This window comes from Mustela lutreola, chromosome 4, assembly GCF_030435805.1.
Source record: "Mustela lutreola isolate mMusLut2 chromosome 4, mMusLut2.pri, whole genome shotgun sequence".
Taxonomy (NCBI): domain Eukaryota; kingdom Metazoa; phylum Chordata; class Mammalia; order Carnivora; family Mustelidae; genus Mustela; species Mustela lutreola.
The window spans coordinates 202,166,976-202,188,661 of record NC_081293.1 but is presented as its reverse complement, the minus strand read 5'-3'; the positions used below and the strand labels follow the sequence as shown (position 1 = coordinate 202,188,661).

General features: G+C 44.7%; 1 protein-coding gene across 4 annotated transcripts in view; it reads left to right on the top strand.

Moving 5' to 3' along the window:
* The window catches only part of ESYT2 (extended synaptotagmin 2), a 77,449-nt gene that overhangs the window by 12,321 nt on the left and 43,442 nt on the right, over positions 1 to 21,686 (top strand). For all 4 annotated transcript variants that reach the window (XR_009353061.1, XM_059172410.1, XM_059172409.1 and 1 more), the window contains exons 2-6: positions 13,101 to 13,142; positions 13,985 to 14,119; positions 16,996 to 17,072; positions 20,924 to 20,996; positions 21,226 to 21,315. Coding sequence is in view for 3 of the 4 variants with exons in the window: in XM_059172410.1 (XP_059028393.1) it covers positions 13,101 to 13,142; positions 13,985 to 14,119; positions 16,996 to 17,072; positions 20,924 to 20,996; positions 21,226 to 21,315 (417 nt within the window). In the remaining variant the exon portion in view is untranslated. The remainder of the gene's footprint in view (positions 1 to 13,100; positions 13,143 to 13,984; positions 14,120 to 16,995; positions 17,073 to 20,923; positions 20,997 to 21,225; positions 21,316 to 21,686) is intronic.

Genomic DNA, 21,686 nt, shown 5'->3' with positions numbered 1-21,686 from the left:
TTTCTTTTGGATAATGTAAATAGTCCTGTGAATTTTGTGTACAGATTTTTATTTGAATACCCGTTTTCAATTTGAGGGGTTTATATACCTAGAAGTGGAACTGCTGGGCATAAGTTTTTAAGGAACTGCCGTATTATTCTCCACAATAATGGGACTTTTACATCCTCACCAACAATGTGAAAAAGTTCCAAATCCTCTACATGCCTGCCGACACTTTTTAATCTTTATTTAACTTTTAACCATCACCAGTGGGCACTAGCAAAGCTTTTTTTTTTTTTTTTTTTAAAGTAATCTCTGTGCCCAAGATGGGGCTCAATATCAAGATCCCAAGATCAAGAGTTGCTTGCTCTGCTGACTAAGCCAGCCAGACCCCCTGAACACTTGTTATTTGTTGTCTTCTTGATTATAGCCATCCTGGTAGATGTGAAGTGGCATCTCACTGTGGGTTTATTTGCATTTACATAGTAACTAATATCCCCTTCATAGGAAGATGTGTATTTCTTCCCAACTCCGCTTTTAGTTGAGTTTTGGTAGCTTCAATTTGGCTGTGGTGGGAATATTTGTGTCTCGGAGTTGGCAGTCTCAAAACTGGTTGTAAATGTGTACCAGCATCTCACTGCTCCGAATCACGTTCCCCTCCTGCACAGAGGGTTCACCCTGTCCTCTACGGCAGAATGAGAAAAGATCACCTTAATCTAGTGAGGTTCTGAGTTAGCACTAGAGCACGTTGCAGGGAAAAGCTCTGTCTAGTCTAGTCTCCCCCACTTTCAGGCACAGCCCTCCAAATGTAGCTGAAGACATGCGGTGATGACTAAATCCCCCTTCAGTCAACCTCAGGCACTGGGTTATGCTTTCTTGGTACAAGGAGCCTGTCAGAAGCTCTTTTTCTTGTTAGAGGCTACTTCCTGGTCCTGAGTAGCTTAAGAATTTGGCAGATACCTCAAGGGTAACACTGTAAGAGTAGGTTCACTTCTTTCCCCCAGGGATCTTGGACCCTGGAGTCCTGTTACTCAGCTGACCCCGACTCCCAGTGCTTTTCTCCCTGGTCTTGTGAGATTCCCCTTAATTCTGTGGCTTCTTTGCCTCCTAGCTACTTTCTCAACCTTTTCTACACATCCCTGGGAGGACAGCCTCAGAATGTCACCTCACCATTGTAGTGTCCTCTCCGGCCTTCATTCCTTGGCAGATTTCCGGCGTCTTCAAGTGTGTATATGCACATGTGAGAGTGTGAGCACGTGTGAATGAGCGTGTTTCGTCTGGCTTCTCTGGTTCTCTGCAGAATCGGTCTGTTGCAAGGTTCTCCTGTGCTTATAGCTTGAAGCCAATGTTATTTTTAGGGAAAAAATAGATTTGTGAACTCCTAGTATAGTGCCCTGTGGAAGTTAGAAGAAAAAGTTTTTTGTTGACTGTTGGATTTGGTAGGGGATGGGAATATAGGTTCAGGAGAAAGGGATTAGGTGTCAAGTTTTATTTGTGTAATTTTATTTCAAAATGTTTCCCTGAGTAAGTATTTTACATTATGTACTTCCTCCTCCAGGGTTTTGTTTAAATCCCAGTTAGGTAACATACAGCGTAATACTGGCGTCAGGTGCCCATCACCACCAGTACCCTCTTGCATCCCTGTCCCGTTTAACCCATGACCCCACCCACGTCCCCTCTGCTATTGTCAGTTTGTTCGCTGTAGTTAAGAGGCTGTTTCTTGGTTTTCCTCTCTTCACCCCGCCATGTTCATTTGTTTTGTTTCTTAAATTCCACATGAGTGAGATCATACAGCATTTGTCTTCCTCTAACTGATTTATTTCACTCAGCGTAATACTCTCTAGCCCCATCCACATCATTGCAAATGACAGGGTTTTGTCCTTTTTATGGCTGCGTAATATTAGTAGTTTATGTGCACCTTTCTCCATTCAGTCGATGGACACTTGGACTCTCTCCATAACTGGGCTGTTGTTGAGAATGCCGCTGTAAACATCGGGTGCAGGTATCCCTTTGAATTACTGTTTTTGTATACTTTGGGTAAATACCCAGTAGTGCAATTGCTGGGTAGCTCTATTCTTAACTTTGAGGAACCTCCATACTATCCACCAGAGTGTCTGCACCAGCTTGCATTCCCACCAACAGTGTAGGAGGGTTCCCCTTTCTCCACATCCTCGACAACATCTGTTTTCTCCTGTGTTGTTGATTTTAGTTATTCTGACAGGTGTGAGGTGATAGTTCGTTGTTGTTTTGATTTGTGTTTCCCTGATGATGTGATGTTGAGCATCTTTTCATGTGTCTGTTGGCCATCTGAATGTCTTCTTTGGAAAAATATCTATTCCTGTCTTCTGCCCATGTTTTAATTGGATTATATGGTTTTGGGGTGTTATATCAGATTTTTTTATTCTCTCCGCATTTCTCACGCTAGCCCTAGGCAACCACTGAGCCTTTTCCTGTCTCTGTAGACTTACCTGTCCTGGACAGCCTATGTAAATAGAGCCAGAGAGTGTGTGCTTTTTGTGACTTCGACTACCTGTGTGATATAGAGGTAGATAGATGATAGATAGATGATGAGAGGGGATAAGTCCTTGATAACGGGTGGACACCATAGCCACCTCCTAGGTTTGAGCGGGCATTGTAGTTATAAGACCCATTGCGGAAACCGGGCAAAGTGCACGTAGGGACTTTCAGTGCTTTTTGCAATGCATGTAATTACTTCAAAAGAAAAGATTAGAAATTCTTTTTAAATTTTTTTTAATTCTTTTTTTTTAAGATTTTATTTACTTGACAGAGAGATCATAAGTAGGCAGAAAGGCAGGCAGAGAGAGAGAGAGAGGGGAGGAAGCAGGCTCCCTGCAGAGCAGAGAGCCTGATGCGGGGCGCGATCCCTGGACCCTGGGATCATGACCCGAACCGAAGGCAGAGGCTTTAACCCACTGAGCCACCCAGGCGCCCCAAGATTAGAAATTCTTGAAGATGATCTTGGGATCTAGTTATTGTTTCTGTATTTAGTTATACATAAATAGTGAATAAACTAGTGATCTAATTGTCATCTCTGTATGTAGTGATGCACTTAGAGTAGATAAGCAAGTGGGTTTTCTGGGAAGAATTGGGGAGGGTCGAGGATTTGATCAAGAGATGTACAAAAACCTTTAAGATTTTATTTCCTTATTGGAGAGAGAGGGAAGGAGAGAGGGAGTGCAAGCAGGAAGGAGAGGGAGAGGCAGGCTCTCCGCTGAGCAAGGAGCCCAGTTCGGGGCTTGACTCCAGGACCCTGGGATCATGACCAGAGCCAAAGGCAGACATTTAACAACCGAGCCATCCAGACACTCCAGGAGATACATCCAAGTTTTTGTGACTTTTTTTTTCCCTGAGATTCCCTGTCCTTAAGTCTCGTATGGAAAAGAAAGGATGATAGAGGAGCCAGATCACTGGAACACCAGAACTGAGGGTTTGGATTTTTTGGTTTTTTATTTTAGGTATTTCTAGATTCCATGTTCACAGTTGATGACAAGCAAAGTGGGGGATTTATCAGACTCTTGGTTTCAAACATCCAGTAAAAACATTATATTTAGGAAAAAGTCCTAATGTTTTCAAGTGCCTGATTATCTGTTCTTCGTTGCCTACCATTAAAGGAATAAAAAGAGTAAACAGGTAGAGTGCGGCTTTGTAAATGTCTTTGACTTCATTCTCGTAATGCTTCGAATCTATACTGCCTGTGAAAGAGAGTAAAATTAAGCTCCTAGAAATATGTAAACTTATTTCTCGAAAATGAAAAACTCACAGTACAATTTCAAACGTGAAGTGACTTCTGAGTCCATGTAGATGTTTGCTGTTCCTCTCAGTTCTGTGCCTCGGGGGGATTTTGACCCTGACTCCGATGGTGGTTGCTGCTGCTGCCTTCAGCAGTAGAACAAAGCTGGATGGATTCCACATGGGGTGTAGAACACGTGTGTATAAGTCAGCGCTGCAATTACATATCTGTCTTCTGGTCCATTTCAGTCAAAACATAAGCATTTAAGTTAGAATAGTAGCATTTGATTTGAATTTAAGACCAGAAACAACCAGAATGTCTTTAATGTTTTAGCGAAAGAGATGAGAAGACATGTTTGCTATTCTTGGACTCATTTTAATTTGCAAGATTGATGTAATTTAAGCCAGAACCTCACCTCTAAATCAAGGTTTGTCACATAACATGTATGACTTCCCTTTAGCGGTTGCAGAAGGAATGTCTAAATGACTTTAGAATTCTTTTAAAATATGCTTTAAGTCTTTGAAAAATATCCATGGATTTGCTTTTATATGTAAAACATTAAATGAATCTCTTGACATCAGGGTTTTGATGAAGGGCTGTCTCATTGTTCTCCTGCGTAGAAGGTAGGAAGTAACCCTGCCCGGCCTCTGGCACTGAGATCAGCCCCAGCTTAAATTCTCCATCATTCCATGCGGGCGCTGGGACTTCAGCCTCCCTCCCCCTCCCAGAATAACCAGATCAACAAATGGCAGGTCTAGCGTGGCAGATACACTGTGGGACATTACGGAAGGTCTCATGGTAAAATGATTCAGACAACTTGGTTTGTTACAAAAGATGTGCTGGGATAATCCTAGCTTTTTAGTTTTTATTTACTCTTTCCTGGTGTGCAGAAATAGGTAATGGTCACTCATACAACAGGAGCAACGAATTATTGAAGGTGGACATGCTTTAAACATCTGTGAGCAGCGTCTGTAAACCCTCCCCTGCTGCTGCTGCTTGAGCCAGAGTCTCAAGACCATGGAGCTGGGGTCTGCCATGCATGTGGCTTTCCCGTCAGCAGCCAGTTCTTATTTCAAACTGTTAGAGTCTGAGACCACAGAAGAAAGCAGCAAATTTACCCTGTTAGGTCTGTGGTCAGCATATAAAGAAGTGATCGTGGTCACTACCTTTGGTCTAAGGTAAACACTGGAGGAATATTAGTGCTTCTCAAATTCCCAGGTGAAACTTCTTGTTAATGTAAAAAGCACTTATGAGAGAATTTTGAAAATGTTTCCCAGTAGAAGACCTTTAAACAGGTGGGTTGTCCAGCATTGTCATCGTATTTTAATGTCTTCGTGTTCTTTTTGGTCTATCACATCACACGGATATAAGTAGTCAAAGTCCACATGAAGCGGACACAAACTCCGTAGAATGGTACAGCTGTGTGGATTTTGAAGAAAGTTAATTACTTTATTTACTGCATGAATTAGTTGATTGCCTACTTTTGTGTAGCCTAAAAATAGGTAGACCCAGTTATTTTGTGCGATTTCTTTTTACCCTCCAAGTGACTAACCTCCCCACACTGTGAACATGGTATTAGAGGATTGGCGGGTTCTGAGAGAAACAGCTTTCTCTCATGTTTTCAACCTTGAATACTTCCTTTGTAAAAATAGCTTTTAGGAGAAAGCATTCCAGTATCTTAGAAGAAATTACTGTATTAAGATTTCTTGACTCCCATTTTTTCCAGTTGGCACACGTACTGGGCCTCTAGGGAGGGTGGGAGCAGGACCGACTGAAATTGGGCATTGTGAAGACAGACGGGTGGTTTACAGTAACCCTTCTGCGAAATAAATCAAAAAGTTTAAATATAGAAAGATTGGAGGGCAGAAATTTATGTTGCTACCAATTTTCATCTACATCATTTTCTCGCTGATATGTTCAACAGCCAACCTGTCGGAATGCCCAGAGCTCCTCACCGGTAGTTTACCAGGAGGTAACATACACTACAAGATACTGATGACTTAGGTAGAATCTTTCTAAACCCTTTCATTTGGAAGTTTGTCCAATGTCAGTATCTAATACTTCCCCTAATGCCTTTTTCCCGTCCTAATCACGTGGATGAAGAAATGTGATTTTTTTTTTCCTCCAGGTCCCCTCCACGTGATCTCAGCAGGCCGTACATACGTGGTTATCTTTGTCGGGATTGGAAAGCACGGGCATGGAGAATTTTAGGTGTCCGCTTGATCCAAGATCAGGGGAGAGAGAACAGTTTCTGACACGCGTGCACTGGTGTCCTACACTTCCACCGCAGTAGCGGTTCCAAATCCTGGGTTCTCCACAGTCCTTCTGTACACCGGAACCTTGGACTCCCTTTGGTTGATTTGTGAATTAACCAAAATTTTTCTGGGTAATTTTAACTTGCAAGTTTTTTTCCATTTGCATTGATTTTAAAATTAATCAGTATGCAGACAAGACAATATTAAACATTTGATTTTTAAAGATTTTAATTATTTATTTGACGGAGATCACAAGTAGGCAGAGAGGTAGGCAGAGAAAGGAGGGAAGCAGGCTGCCGGCTGAGCAGAGAGCCCGATGCGGGACTCGATCCCAGGACCCTGAGATCATGACCTGAGCTGAAGGCAGCGGCTTAACACACTGAGCCATCCAGGCGCCCCATCATTTATCTTTTTAATTTTACTTAAAAATATTACATCAGTCATGCTTCAGGTGCCATAGATTATGTTTCTTCGTGTTTTCCCAGGCAGTGATTACCGTATTCTAGATTTTTTTACAAAGATGCTGTGTCGTCTTCCTTGTTTATTTGACCGAGTGTGAGCGAGGGGACCTGTAGGGGGAGGGGCAGGCAGAAGGAGGAGGAGCAGACTCGCCACTGAGCAGGCCCCTGGGATCTTCATGACCTGAGCTGAGTGAGCCACCCAGGCGTCCCTTGTTTTTAGTTATTTTCTGTTGGTTTGTTTGTTTTTAAATAAAGGAAGGACGGCGCAGCCCAGTGCTGCTGCTGCGGTGGACTGGAAACGGGCTCCCCACACTCCGTGCACTCCTGTGGGTGGCGGGTGCTCCCTGGGGCCCGCACAAGTGCCGAGTGTTCACGTTGCCTTCAGGGGGTGCTGCTGGAAGGAGAAACACAGCTCTTTTATTTCACTTCAGTTTTAGCATTAGCCCATATTACTTTTAATGTTCAGAAATGGGGGAAATGATTAGAAAAGTTTGGCTGTGCTCCAACTTGCAGAACCCCTGCGTGTCAGCAGGTGTACGGGGGGTGGGGGGGCGTCGGAGCCCTCGGGTCTGCGCCGCCTCCCTCCAGCTTGCTCCCTCGTGTCCTTGCTCTGCGCGTCTGCTTCATGACCCGTCAGAGGGGGCCACTCGTCGTTCAAAGTGTTCTGAGGATTAAACAAGAGACTGTGTGTTCCCGGCATACAATTAATGTTCTGTCTTCGTGTATTTAGTTTAATTTTTTTTAAACAAAATAACTTCAATAATAATATCAACATCATATCAGAATCCGAAATATGCCTTTGTTCTTTCTTAAAGATAAGATTAAAAAAGAGATTTCTTGGGTAGTGTCGACTTTCAAATATAATGAAAATGTAAGTAATCATACAATGGTTCTTTTTAGTTGGTAGAGAAAATATAAATAATAAATATGAAAACTTGTTTTTTAATTGGACTTATAAAGAATATTTAAGTGGTTTTATGCTTTTTTTTTTTTTTTTTTTTAAGTTCAAAGATAAGATTTGAAACCAAATGATACGTGTTCGTGGACTCTTCTGTGATTTAGGAATGTGTTTTCTATTTTCTCTGTATATCCCAGTTTTTATGTTCGATGTTTTTGCTACTTTAAATTCTGTTTGGTGGAACATAAGCAAATGTTTATGAATATGTATTAGTGAGAAGCAGATTTTTTGACTTAGTAAACAGAATTAAAATTTGGTAACAGATTTCCTTCTTTGATTTTGATACATTTTTCTCTGGCACCTTGAAATAACCCCTTACACATCAGAACCCTTGGAACTGCTGAGTGCCGTGACGTTCTGCTGCGAGGACAAGGCTTGACCTTCAGCACCAGCCAGTTCACTGGTGTTGCCGGTCTATGGTGCAGAGGCGGTTTTTCCGCCTTCCTGTTTCTGGTTGTTTCAGAGTAGGTCGGGGGTACTGCGGAAGGTTTTCCCGGAGTGCTGATCTTCCGTCGTTTTTTAACCGAACACCCCAGCATTGGACCCGTTGCCTGTAGAATAAAGTCAGCGCTCCTTTGCATGGCGTAGAAGACACTTCAGGCTGGTCTTGACCTCATTTTTCCGTTTCAGCACTCACTGTTCCCCCAGATCCAGCCGGCATAGATTGCGCATGCCGTTAGTTCTGCTTGGAATAGTCTCTTCCTTGCATAGCAAACCCCAACTAATTTTTCCAAACCCATCTCACACACTGTGTTCTTCCCCAGTTTCTTACGGACTCTTCCAGGCAACATCAGATCCTCCCCAGGGTCCCCGGTCTTCCTTCATAGACCCGTGGTCACACCTTTCGCACAGTCCACTCCACCAGCTCTGATCGTCCCAAGGCGCGTGTCTGAGTCTGTGTCTGGGGACAGAGCCAGTGTCCGGGGACACTTGTTCACAAAATGGCTGCTTCGGTCTGTTCTTCCACAAGAACAATCTCCACCTGTGCAGTAGATTAAGGAGTAGCGCGGTGACAGAAATACAGTCACAAAACCAGAACTCACACCATTCAAACTGTGTTTCTGTTCTGCTGCATGACAGTGCATAGAGAAGCCTTAGTATTACATAAATGTAAATTCTGTAGGCGATTTGTGGGACTAGTATGTGTTTTGTAGGACAGAAACAATAGCTTTATAGGGTTTCTCTGTCTTTATGACAGGATGAGTAGGAATTTGCTAGCATACTGGCAGACCTAATTTGGAAAATACCAGGGAACTTGGAGAAACCAGATAAAGTTAGAGAAGGCACATGTTTTCATTTTGGAACATTTTTTTTTGCAGAATTCACTTTATTATATTTAATCAGTTAGTTAGAAATGGGATTGCTGGGTCACCAGGTGAATATATGTGGAATTTTATCATTACTACTTAAATATCATAGCCTTTTCCTGCATATGTTAAGTAAAACCAGTCTTCAAATTGCGTTCTTCTTAGTCTTGGGTGAAATGCTGGGTTTGGCAGTTGTGCTTTATTGTGAGTTGCTGTCATGCTTGCTGAATTTGCTATGAGCTGTTTCAGGACTTGTACTTTATTTGACCTCGAGTCTAGATAAATAGATCACCATTAAGTGCAAAATTTTCCACTTCTGACTTAGAGCTTCATATAATCGGAGGCGTATCACCTAAGTTGTGAACTTTACTCTCTCATGGGAGTCTGTCCTACTGAGAACTTGACGGGTTCCGTGGATCAGCTGTCTCCACAGCACTTCTCTCGTCCCTCAGTAGCAGAGTGGCCAACGGCAGGGGCAGACAAACCTGATTTTTCCTCCCCACTCTGTCACTTAGTAGCTATCCTGTAAATTCGGGACATTAATGGTTCCTGTTTGTAGATCTGTTGTTGAGAATTAGCTCAGATAGAGATTTAGAAGGAAGAGCTGACTAGGGTTGGGGAGTGAAGGAGAGGCGTGGTCCTGGTGTCTCTGAGATTTCGGGTTTGATCGAAAGGGTGGGTAGTTTGAAATAGTTCAGGTGTGGTGCAGGAGAGAAAATGAACGCAGGGTCCATATTTGTGACTTGGGAGATGGAAAGTTTCATGGCCTCACAGATAATTCCTTTCTGCTTTGAAGATGAAGATGAGGAGGAGGAAAAAATATGATTTACAAAGTTGTGTTGACATACGTGCACCTCTGCACCAAATGCCTGGGTACAGAGGGCGTGTGGGTCGTTGTCCTGGGGTGTGCACACTGTTGTCTCCCTTATTAAAAGTCAAGGTCTTTTATCCACACCAAGAAAGAAATGAGCTCAGATAATGTATGTTGATAGCTTACCACAGGACCTGCCACGCAGAAAGCGGGACATAATCCCACCCGGCAGTTACCAGTTACTTTTTTATGTCGACGGAGGTACCCGTGGGTTTGGAGACTCACTCACCTTTCAGGAACCCAGCTGCAGGGAGATTTGTTACCTGTTCCTCAGCCATCCAAGGACGGGGTCTTCAGCATCTGCCTTCCCTCACCTTCTGCTCCTCTGACTCTTTCGTATGAAAGGCTTTGAAAGGGACTCAGCCTTATCGATCACGTCATTATGTGATCTTAACCTTCTTGGTTTTGTGGACTTTGTGAAAAATCTGATGATTTGTCTCGGAGTTTGTATACATACAACTTTGTGTGTATGGACTCCCAGGGAGTATCCTAATCTTTGAGAAGGCCTTAAATTTGAAGTGGGTAGAAAATCTAGATTAGTCAAAGCTGTTTCTCTGTGAGGCACCATACTTAGGTTGCCTGGCTATGGCTTTTAAAATTTAGCAAAAATTCAGCTCTTCAAAGGAACTAAAGAATCTGGAGGAAAAAATAAGTGAAAACTGCTATCGACACATTTTACCCCTCAGTAGTAGAAGGAAAACCTTTTGCACATAAACTACAGAGAAGCACTTTCTCTGAAGTATTTGGTGTTAATAGATGACTCTCTACCAGTTATTGAAAGGGAACAGACCGCTTACCCCCTGCTCCCTGGAGAAGTACGCAGCCCTTCTGTCGGTCCCTGGGGAACGTGAGATAGCCGTCTGTAGCGGTGCTGGTGCCTGCCGGACCCCCCAGAGCCTACCATGTTCTCAGGAGGGCGGGCGTTCTGATGCCCGTGCGCCTCGTGTGAGGATTCGCGGTACCACAGACCGACAGCACAGCCAGTAAAGTCTTTGATTCCTCAGACGGCGCTGCAGTTGTTTGCTGGGGATAAGGGTTACATGAACATACACTGTCGCTTCGTAATATTTGGGAGCAAAGGAAAGATCTGAAAACAAGTTAAACTCATCTTGCTGGAATTTTATTAAAGGACACTTGGCATAAGGTTATTTCTTTTTGAAGCAGAGCAGCGGTTTAAGATTGCTAGAACTCAAGCCATGGGCCACCGGTGGGGGGCCCCTCTCGCTGACATCTGGCATCATTTGTGTGTTCTTGCTGTCGTCTGGAACCCCACGTGAGCCTAAGGATTATCTTGATGTGGGTAGTTGCTATTTTTATTCAGCGTGGAATGATACAGAATTTTCATCTAAGTCCAATACTGTATTAAGGTTTCACGCTTCACATGCCATCTTACATTGGAGTAGATCCCGAACAGTTCACGGTAATTGCAGTAATAGTCTAAGTAGTCACAAACCCAGGTGTCTCTGAGAAAGCGGAGCGCACGAAGGCTCGGGCATCCCGTTACGAGGCTGGGTGTTGAGCGTTCTGTCTGCTCCGAGTCGCGTGTCTTTAGAGCATGTCTCTAGGGACAGTTCATTCCGCCGCACAAGTGTGTAGTGCGCTGGGCGAGAGGGAGCCGCTGGGGAGCCTCAGCAGAGTGGTGTGTGACAGATGCAGGTTTCTGGAGAGAACCTGAGTGTGACAGCCGTGTGGCTGAGGAGGGACCGTCATGGCGGGAGGTTCGGGCAGTGGTGGTCTGTGGTGGAGGTGAGCTGACTGTAAGGGAGAACTGGCCGAGAGCGGAGGTTAAGAAAAAGGTAACCAGTAAGTCAAGACTGCATTTCTGTGCAAAGGAAACCATTATTTGGTTGAATTCCACAGGACCGTGGTAAAGACAAGATTTGGGGGTGGTGAGTCAGAGAAAATATGATTGAGGCAGGTCTTTGATCTCCCGTTTGAGACCCGCATAGGAGTTTATGGCCCTGAGTGAGGTAATGGAGTGTGGCTCCTGTGTCCTCGCGTTCTAGAGCTAGGGAGTGTCTGCGGTCATGGCATCAGCAGAAAAGGCAAGCCTGCGAGAGAGTCCTCGACCCCGTTGCTGACTCTGAAATGACAGCAGAGACACACCTACGGTGCCGTTCTGACTTGTCTCCAGATAGGTGCTCGTCTTGGGCTTTTGGTCCTTCCTTGGCCACCGGGGCTGGTCGGATACAGAGGGGCCCGGCAGCGGGGAGACAGCCTCACGATCACTTGCTGCCGGGAGCACAGCCGAGCCCCTGCTTTCGAAGACCTGGTACCCGGGGGCGGCCCCCGCCCCATTCCTGGAGGGACGTGGGGCACTGGCTGCTTCACTGCAGCGGGAAGGACCAGCAGGACCCGGGCCACAGGGCCGCTGCGCGCGCTTCGTTCCGCGACCTCGTCCGGCCAGTCTCACGGGCCCCAGATGTCTCGAGTTCTTGGCTGGAAGTCCAGTGCCAGTCGGGCCCAGCAGGCCTCTCCACAGCAGCAAGCCCTCTGAACTTCAGCGGTGTCTGCTAGCCGTTCTCGTCCCCAAGTCTGCCTTCTGGAGTAGTATCCTGCCCAGCTCTTACGCCTTTTCCTTAATTCTGGAAGGTTGCCGTCCCCTTGCTTTTGTCCAAGAATGCATCCGAGCCGGCTGACTCAGAAAACATTCCGGTTCCCTCCAGCCCACGCTCAGGGTTCAGGCATATCGCCCCGGTGATGTGAAGGGTGGGCCGGCCAGGTCACAGAGCGCAGGAGGGACCCGCGGCGGCCCCTGTCCTGGAGCGGTGGGACTGAGACAGGTTGCGGGGACAGGGCCTCCGGCCGGGAACCGACGGCTGCTGCCCGTGTGTTCCTCAGGGCCAAGCTTGAGAGGTGGACTTGGTTCTTAGTGAACCATCTTCTCGGGAGCTCCCCTGCGCCCCCGCCACCGTGATATCCCCCGACCAACTCCTCTCAGCCAGAACGTGGGGCCAGGGGCTTGTCTCTCACTGGCTGCTGTCCCTGTGTTACTGAGGAAAGTGGGGGTGGCAGTTCCGGAAATTAGAACAGTTCCCAGACCCCATCTCAGTCGCCCTTAAGAAGCTGACTGTGACCTGTTGTACATGTAAACCAAGAACGTGCTTTTCAGAACATCAGTGTGGCCGGCCGTTGAGGGAGTACCTAGCATTCCTCAGAGAACTCCCCACCCGAAACAGCTTTAGCCTTCCTCTCTCAAAAAGGAGGAGCTCACAGCGGAGTACTCTTCCCCAAATCCCCGATGCCAGCGAGCGTCCCTCCGGACCTGAGAGGTCCAGAGAAGGGACTGTCTTGTTGGTTGTCACTAGGCTTTCCTGCCTCAGAGTGTTGTTGGGACCTAAAGAGCCGGAGGGCACGTTTCAGTCTCCTCAGAAGCCCTCGTGCAAAGCTTCAGAGCCAGTGTTGTCAGGAAGCGTTTAGGGAAACAGTATGCGTACGATAGTGTATTAAACAGCCTGTGTGACATTTCGTGTACAGTTGCTGGGGGTCCGTCAGTCATGTGTATGTTTTTCTCTTAGGTTCATTTTCCAGACACTGAACGAGCAGAATGGCTAAATAAGGTAAGAGTAGAATATACTAAATACCACATTATCAGTGGGGATGAGGGAGCGAGATGCCATCTCTCCATTTTGGGGAATTTGCGTGTTGACAGTGTGTGAACTCATTTGGACTTAGTGGACTGGCTCCTGCTATCAAAAAAACAGTCATAACTGATCTGTTACTTTTCAGATAGTGAAAACTGTGTCTTTAACATGAAGAAATTAATGATATTTTCATAGTTGTGTATTTGGGCCTGTGTCTACTTCACTCATTGGCTAGTGCGCAAGTCTATTTTATAATTATAAGCAGAATTTTTGAAAATGTTAGGAAAAGGGAGATAATTCCCAAGAAACCTAGTACTAGGTGAATAATCCTTTTTAAGGTTATTTATTTTTTAAGATCATATACTTTAAGATCATATATTTTATATATCCTTATAGATTCATGATTGCCTTACAGCACCAGAAGTTAGTCCATCATTAAAGAAATCTCATTAATGTTTATTAAGATCTAGACAGTTTTAGGTTTTTAGAAACAAACTGAAACCACAGGGTTTTCTGATTTTTTTCCCCTAAGCAACTTTCAATGAGAGGACAGGCTTAAATGGAATGCTTAACCAGAATAATTTCTGCAGCATATTAGTTAATCTGTAGTATATTCTTGTAGCACATCCTTGAAATTCAGATCGTGTCATTCTGCATAACAAATGAGACACATGTCCCCCTTTAATTTTCCAAAATTCTGGTAGACTATAGAGGTGTGATGTTCCATGATGACCTAAGTACATTATGACATGTCGGTACATAGTACCTTACTGTGTATTAGAGCATTTTGTTTGACATGAGCTCTTTCTTCTTTACAGACTGTAAAACACATGTGGCCTTTCATTTGCCAGTTTATAGAGAAGTTGTTTCGAGAAACTATAGAGCCAGCTGTGCGGGGAGCAAACACCCACCTTAGCACTTTCAGTTTCACTAAAGTTGACGTGGGTCAACAGGTCAGTTTCTTCTTCAGCATCATTTGTGTACATGGTAAAATTGGAGTGAAGACTTTAAAAAATATATGAAACGACTTCACGTTACTTTCTAGAGAAAAAATTGCTGCTGGGGAAGGTCTAGCAGGCTGTCTCTGCAACTGGTCCCAGTTCTGCCTCCTGGGGCTCGCCCTCCCCTTGTCTGTCCCCTTGTGTGTTACACTCACTCTTCCCCTGGGGTCTTCGGCCCATTCGGTTTCTGGGTTGGTTTCTTTCAGTTCCCAGCCTGTCTTTCTACCCCTGCATCCTTCTGTCAGAATTTTCCTTTGTACAGTTTTTCACAGTCTGTCTAGTTGGGGTTTGATATGTGAGTTCATACTGAAAGTTTAATGACTGACAACAAGCTTAAAGGCATTTACCCTTAAGATGTGTAAATGCAGTAACTCAGGATTCCAGTGCTGGGCTTACAGAATTATATTAATTATGTAAATGAAGGGAAAGATAGATTTTGTTATTAGAATCATACACAAATACATCTAATTCCTAATATTCCTTCTAGTGAAAGCCTCAAGACAGCATGTAAATTAGTCGATCATGGCTAGCTTCTTTTTCTAAGTCCCTGTTTACAGTGATTAGCAACAGTTCGGGGTAACATTGTTTTTAATTGAGGTATAATTGGCATAGAACACTGTGTTACTTTCCAGGGTAACATTGTTTTGTCTGCCTAATGAAAATTAAGAATTCAGTAGTAAGTTAAATACACCTACACAGTTGACACACATTTTGTGCGCACGCACAGTAGGGCGACGCAGCACACCTTCACCAGCTGCTGCAGTTCACATGTCCTTGCCTCAGACCAGCAGGGTTTTCATAATGCGGCCACGGGGCGTCTGACTCGGTTTTCATAATGCGGCCACGGGGCGTCTGACTCAGTCGCTGTTGGGTTTGCGCCCGCAGGCTCATTCCCACCATGTGCTCCCAGAGCGCGCCATCTTACCTGCGGGGTCTCCACTGCAGGCACATATGTTGTACTTAGTCATTTTTCCTCTTGGCTGTGAGGTTTCCAGATACGTTAGGAGCCTGGGGTCTGATCATCCTGCTGTTCAAGCACATACAGGCCTGCACAGGACGCCTGGGTCCACTTTCCTTTCAGGTGTACTTGACCTTCTCTGACCTAAATGATAACAAATAGGAAAACACAATCACTAGGTAGAACGCTGTGTGAGCATGAAGCAGAGGTTAGAAAGTCAGGTGCTACATATTTCAGTCCTTGACAGCCCATAAAGTCTTTGAGGCTTATTCTTCTCTGCCCCACCCCCATTTCTTTTATAATCATTTAAAAATGTAAAAACCTTTCTTAGCCAAAGGCCAAGTTGAACCTGCAGGCCATGGTTTGTGGTCCCTGAATGTAAGGTGATATGCTTGTGTTTGTGGAGATTAGAATTCTAACCCCAGCTAGATTTGTTTTAGGGGGAATTATGTTCACTTGGTATTACACGCTCTTTAAGTTTGATACTAAGATTATCCTTGGAGAACAGGAAGAATATTAAGAGTAGTGCTGACTCGGTAAAGGTGGCTTGACATCATCAACTGCACTGCTGTCTTATAAGTACAGGCGATCTCGGGCTACCTGAGGAAGGAACAGCCTAGAAGGACATGCAGAGCCCCAAGCACAGTTCTTTGTACACACCTGATGTGCTGGCTGAGTCAGCCAGCTGAGTTCTCTTGCCTTTAAGTGTTTGTCCTGTGTTGGGTAAGGCTTAGTCACCTGGAGTGGGCTTGGCCTTGCTCCTTCTCCTAACATCAGAGGTCATGTTCAGTGGAGGAAGGGAATATTGTCTAATGCAGACATTTAAGCTAAAGGTCCTAAGCTACCTGTCTCCCATTTTCAGTCATCAACATAGTGATTTGAACTGTATTCTCTGTGATTCATAGTCTGGGCATGTCTGAGCCAGTAACATCAGGGAAAGCGCCGGGAACCTTATTTGTAAGAGAGAGCACAAGCAGGGGGAGCAGTAGGCAGAGGGAGAAGCAGGCTCCCTGCTGAGCAAGGAGCCAGGTAGGGCTGGATTCCAAGACCCCAGGATCATGACCTGACCTAAAAGCAGACACTTAACCAACTGAGCCACCCAGGCACGCCCCCCCGCCGCCACAAAGACTTAGAGTTTAATCCTACAGCCAGTTGAGGGGTAAGATGTTGGGGCACCTAAGATGTCACAGTAAGCTGTAGTACTCCAAAGGTCAGGAATCCCTTCCACTTGAGTGAGTGATGCTCAGAGGGGAGGTTGAGAACTTCCCTAGAAGCAGTCTCAAGGTGATAAAATGGGAGGTTTTGAAATAGTTAACAGCAGGGCCCTTGAGACATGACCGTTACTATGATCTGCCTGTTCTTTTTACAATCATGTCTCTGTCATGTATCAGGTTAAATTAAGATTAGATTAGAATTATACCTACAGCCAGTATTTTTCAATCACTGAAAAGCCCCATTTTTGTGAAAATTTTAAGAAATGAAAAGTTACAAGTCATGAAGGAAAAAAAAGGAAGTTGTGTTTCAAACCATGTAATGAGTTACGAGGGAAGGATCAAAGTAAATTGGAAGAAACAGGGCCACCGGGTTGGGCCTTGAAGCACTCTCTGCGCATCAGACATGCTCCTCCTGTCCTTTGATTTCATAGTAACCTCGTTAGATGGATGCTACTTAGTATCCACACTTCACAGATAGAGGACACTGGAGAGTGGAGGCCTACGGACTTGCCCAAAGCAAAACAGCTACTGCACTGAAAGCAGAAGTTTCGTTCCTGTAGCCTCGTGCTAGACTTGTTCTCATCTCTGTGCTGCATTGTAAGGGTGGGTTTTATTTTTTAAATAAGCATTTTAAAATAAGCTGCCTCTTGTTTCAGCCCCTCAGGATCAATGGTGTTAAGGTATACACTGAAAATGTGGACAAAAGGCAAATAATTTTAGACCTTCAGATTAGGTAAGTTTGTGTGTGTGTGTGTGTGTGTTGTATTTATGTCCTAGTTAATGGCCTATAATGTCATTCAGCTGTACCCATAAAGTGGAAGACAGAAGGAGCATACTTCTTACCTGATGTGTGGTAGAATTTGACTGAATTGTTGAAGACCTAAATTTATTGATTTTCTGTGTCTTATTTCCTGATAGCCTAGATAATTGCCAGTCATAAGCATGTAAAATTAAAAATACCGAAACCCTACAAGAAAACTGCAGACCCAGACCCTTTATGAACACTAATGCCAAACCCCTTATCAAAATAGTAGCAAACTGAATTCCGCAACATATTAAAAGAACTATACACCATGACCAAGTGCGATTTACTCCTAGAATGCAAGGATCCTTCAACATATACAAATGAATCCTCACCACGTTAACAGAACAGAAGGGGGAAAAAAACACATGATCATTTCAGTTGATGTAGAAAATGCATTTGTCAGAATTAATTATTTTTCCATGTTAAAAACCATCAACAAACTGGGAACAGAAGAAAACTACTTCAGCATAATAAAAGGCATATGTGAGGGCGCCTGGCGGGCTCAGAGGAGTGTGCGACTCTTGATCTCAGGGTCATGAGTTGAAGCCCCACATTGGGTGTAGTGATTACTTAAATAAATGAAAAAAATTAAAAGGTGTATGTGAGAAGCCCCCAGTAGACATCATACTCAGTGGTGCGAGACTAAGCTCTTGTTCCAAGATTAGGAGCAAGCATGTCCACGTTGACCATTTCCATTTAACATGGCATTGGAAGTCCTAGCCCGAGCCACTCAGTAGGAATAAAAAGATAAGGCATCCAGGTTGAAAGGAGGAGGTAGAATTGTCTGTTTACATGTGGTATGATTTTATATGTATAAAACCTTAAGGATTCCACAGAAAAACCTCATAGAACTAACAAGTTCGGCAAAGCCGCAGAATATAAAGTCAGCACCCACAAGATCAGTTATGTTCTATGCGCTAACTGTGCATATTCCAGAAATGAAATCAAGAAAATCTCATTTACAATAGAATCAGAAAGATTAAAACTCTTAGGAATTAGCCAAGAAGGTGAAAGACGTGTACAAAGAAACTATGAAACACTGCTGAGAGAAATGCAGGAGATGGAAGGCATCCCGTGTTCTTCATTTGGAAGACTTAATGTTACTGCATGTCAGCAATCCAGGTAATCTGTGGAAGCAGCTCAGTCTGTGTAATCACATGTCCAGCTAGCGCTTAATATCTGAAAGTGTAAGAAACCCCTAAAACTCAACAAGAACATACAGCCCAGTTCAGAAATCAACAAAAGGTCCTGAATAGACATTTTTCCAAAGAAGATGTGCAAATGTACAGCAAGCACACGAGAGGGTGCTCCCTCATTGATGCTCAGGGAGACGCAGATCACAACAGTGAGCTACCACCTGGCCCCAGGAGGATGGCTGCTGTCAGACAGTAGAAGGCAGCAGGTGTTGGCATGGACGTGGAGAAACTGGACCCTCGTGCACTGTTGATGAGAGTGTGCAACGGTGCGGTTGCTGGTGTTCCTCAAAAAATTAAACAACTAATAAAGACCCAGCAATTCCACTTCTGGGTCCATAACCAAAAGAACTGAAAATAAAGTTTCAAAGAGTTACCGTACACCTACACTCATAGCAGTTCACAGTAGCTGAAATGTGGAAGCAGCCCCGATGTTCGGCGGCAGAGAACGGGTAAGGAGAATGTGTCCCGGACATGCCGTGGAATGTTAGTCACCTTTAAAAAAAAAACAAAAAGGAAATTCTGACCCATGACACAACGTGGATAAACCATGAGGATGTTATGCGGAGGGAGGTGAGCCTGTCACAACACGACAAACACTGTGTGACCCCACTTACACGAGGTCCTTCGAGTGCTCAGACGCCTGGAGAAAGAAACTGGGATGCTGGGCTCCAGGGCCTGGGGGAGGGGAATGGTAAGTGGTTCCCTGGGGACAGAGTTTCAGCTTGGTAAGATGGACGAGTCCTGCAGATGGCGGTGGCGCTGGTCACACAAGGTGAATGTGCTTGAGGCTACCGAACTACACACTTAGAGATAAGCCAGATGGTCCACTTTTCGTTCTTTGTATTTTACCACAAGAAAACATAATTGGGAAAAAGATGAGCTGACGATCTGCCCGGTACCACACCTGGCAGATAAAGGTGGTTCTGTGAGCCTGCTCACGGCTTCCTGCGTCCCTGTGAGGCCTCGCCGCACAGCTGTGGAAGGGCAGCCGCTAACGTGCGTCCACTGACACCCAGTCCCTAGTTTTGTTTCTTACCTTGACGAAGGATCGTTGTGTTTTGGAGTGTTGTCTTTGAGTTTCTGAAGGGTGTGAATGTGGTCCTTGTGCAGGGTTGGCGCTGATCACCTTTACTTTCGAAAGAAGCATTGAGTGCCTCCGAGCATCTGCTGGGAAAAGCTGCGTCTCTAAAACACCAGGCCCGACTGTGAGCACTGTTGTCATCAGTGGGATAGAAGGAAGCCCGACTGTGTCTTCCTCAGCTGTACCCTGGGACGGTCCCCGGGTCTGATAACGAGCTTCCTGAGGGTAGAAACTGTGTTCTCTTGTTCCGGCACCGAGGGAGGAGTTCATACACATTCATTAAATAAACCTGTGAGTGAATCAGTTAACGGATGCCATGGTGAAGACGCAGTCTGGCTTTCAACAACCTACGCAGATTATGCTGCTCAGATATTTATGTCTCTAAAGAAAACCTGCATTCTCCTTTCTGTGTGCTCTAGACTGGGACTTTAGGTTATTGGTGGTAGAGACGAGGAAGGCAGATATTAGGAAATACAATCATCAGGTCTTAGGGTGAAGAAGAGGAAAGTTTTGAGATGGTTTTTTTTTTTTTTAAAGATTTTATTTATTTATTTGACAGACAGAGATCACAGGTAGGCAGAGAGGCAGGCAGAGAGAGGAGGAAGCAGGCTCCTTGCCGAGCAGAGAGCCCGATGCGGGGCTCGATCCCAGGACCCTGAGATCGTGACCTGAGCCGAAGGCAGTGGCTTAATCCACTGAGCCACCCAGGTGCCCCTTGAGATGGTTTTTTAAAAGGTGATTTTACCAGCTAGATCCAGCATTATGCACAGTGAGAAGAATCTACAGGTGCTGACTTAACACCAGGACATAAATATTGGAAGAATTTATCCCAGATGCCTTTCATTAGTGTCGTACTTGTGTGCTTTCCAGCATCCGTCACACCGGCCCCAGATGTGCTCAGGGTGGAGCATGACATGCTGCTTCCGAGGGTGGAAGTCGGATTGCAGAGATCCTGCACAGAACATAGATGATGCTTCAAGCTCACCTTTCGATGCAAGCCTGACGTTCCGCGTCGTACTAATTCTTATTTCCTTTGTTCGTTTCGTACTAATGATTGAAATGACTTAGTCACTGAGTAAAATTCGTGCCCCGAAGAGACGCTTCACTTCTAACCTTTGATGTCACAGAGCCCTGGAGAACTGCTGTTCGTTTTCTCATGACCGGAGCATGGGTGCGAAATTTACTTCTGGCGAGACATAATCTAAGCTTTTTTTTTTTTAAATGTTTTAAACAAACACAGTTGTTTGAGAAACAGATGAAAACTGTAGTCCAGCAGGAGACTGATCCAGAAGATGCAGGTTGGGAAGTGACCTGTGTAATTGGTGTGGCCGTGTCAACTCTACTAGCAGGGACATCTGTGATCTGGGCAGTAAACACTCAGACATGGGTCTCACGTTACAGTGCAGGCTGGTTTTCGTTGTTTTGCTGTCATTTTACTCAGATTATATGCCTTGCAGGTCTGTGGTGATTAAGAGACAGTAATACAGAACTTTGTCTGCTAGTTTTGTAGGGAACTGTGAGATTGACTTGGAGATCAAGCGGTATTTTTGTAGAGCTGGTGTGCAAAGTATACAGGTAAGGTTTTAAAAGTTTCATAGTCTTCTAAAATTCTCTATGCTCCATTCAAAAAAAAAGTCAAGTTTTTATTAACTCAGAATTTCTTTGAAGTTAAGTTTTCTGTTTGTAGGTTATACTTGAGAGAAACATGAAGTCATGCTGAGAAGTCACTAAGATGATCTTGCGTCAGTAAATGGCCTGTGGAATTGTCTTCTGTGACATGTTTTGGTTTCCCGTTTGAATTTAGATTCATGGTACAATGCGGGTGATCCTGGAACCGCTGATTGGAGACATGCCCCTAGTGGGAGCCTTGTCTATCTTCTTCCTTAGGAAACCAGTAAGTCAACATTAATCTCATGTTCTCATTAACTGACAAAGATAGGTAGAGAAGCGTCTTCCTCTCACAGTTCCCTTTTCTGATACATGAATCCTTGGAGTGTTTTTACACTTCTTTATGCTCTCAGCGGAGGGCTTTTTCTCTGATCTGTGCAAGTCACAGAACCAGTCAGTCAGGGAGCCCATGCTGACAAAGTTGCTGTCGTAAATCTCACAACCCCGCCAGCAAAGGTTGCCAGCGTTGACAAGCAGAGCCTTTCTGGCGTGGTATGTTTAATGAACTACACAGTAGATGATTTTTAAGGCATTAAGGTTTTTGGTTTGGTTTGGTTTGGATTGAACTATGGGTTTATTCGGGGATGTTTGTTTGTT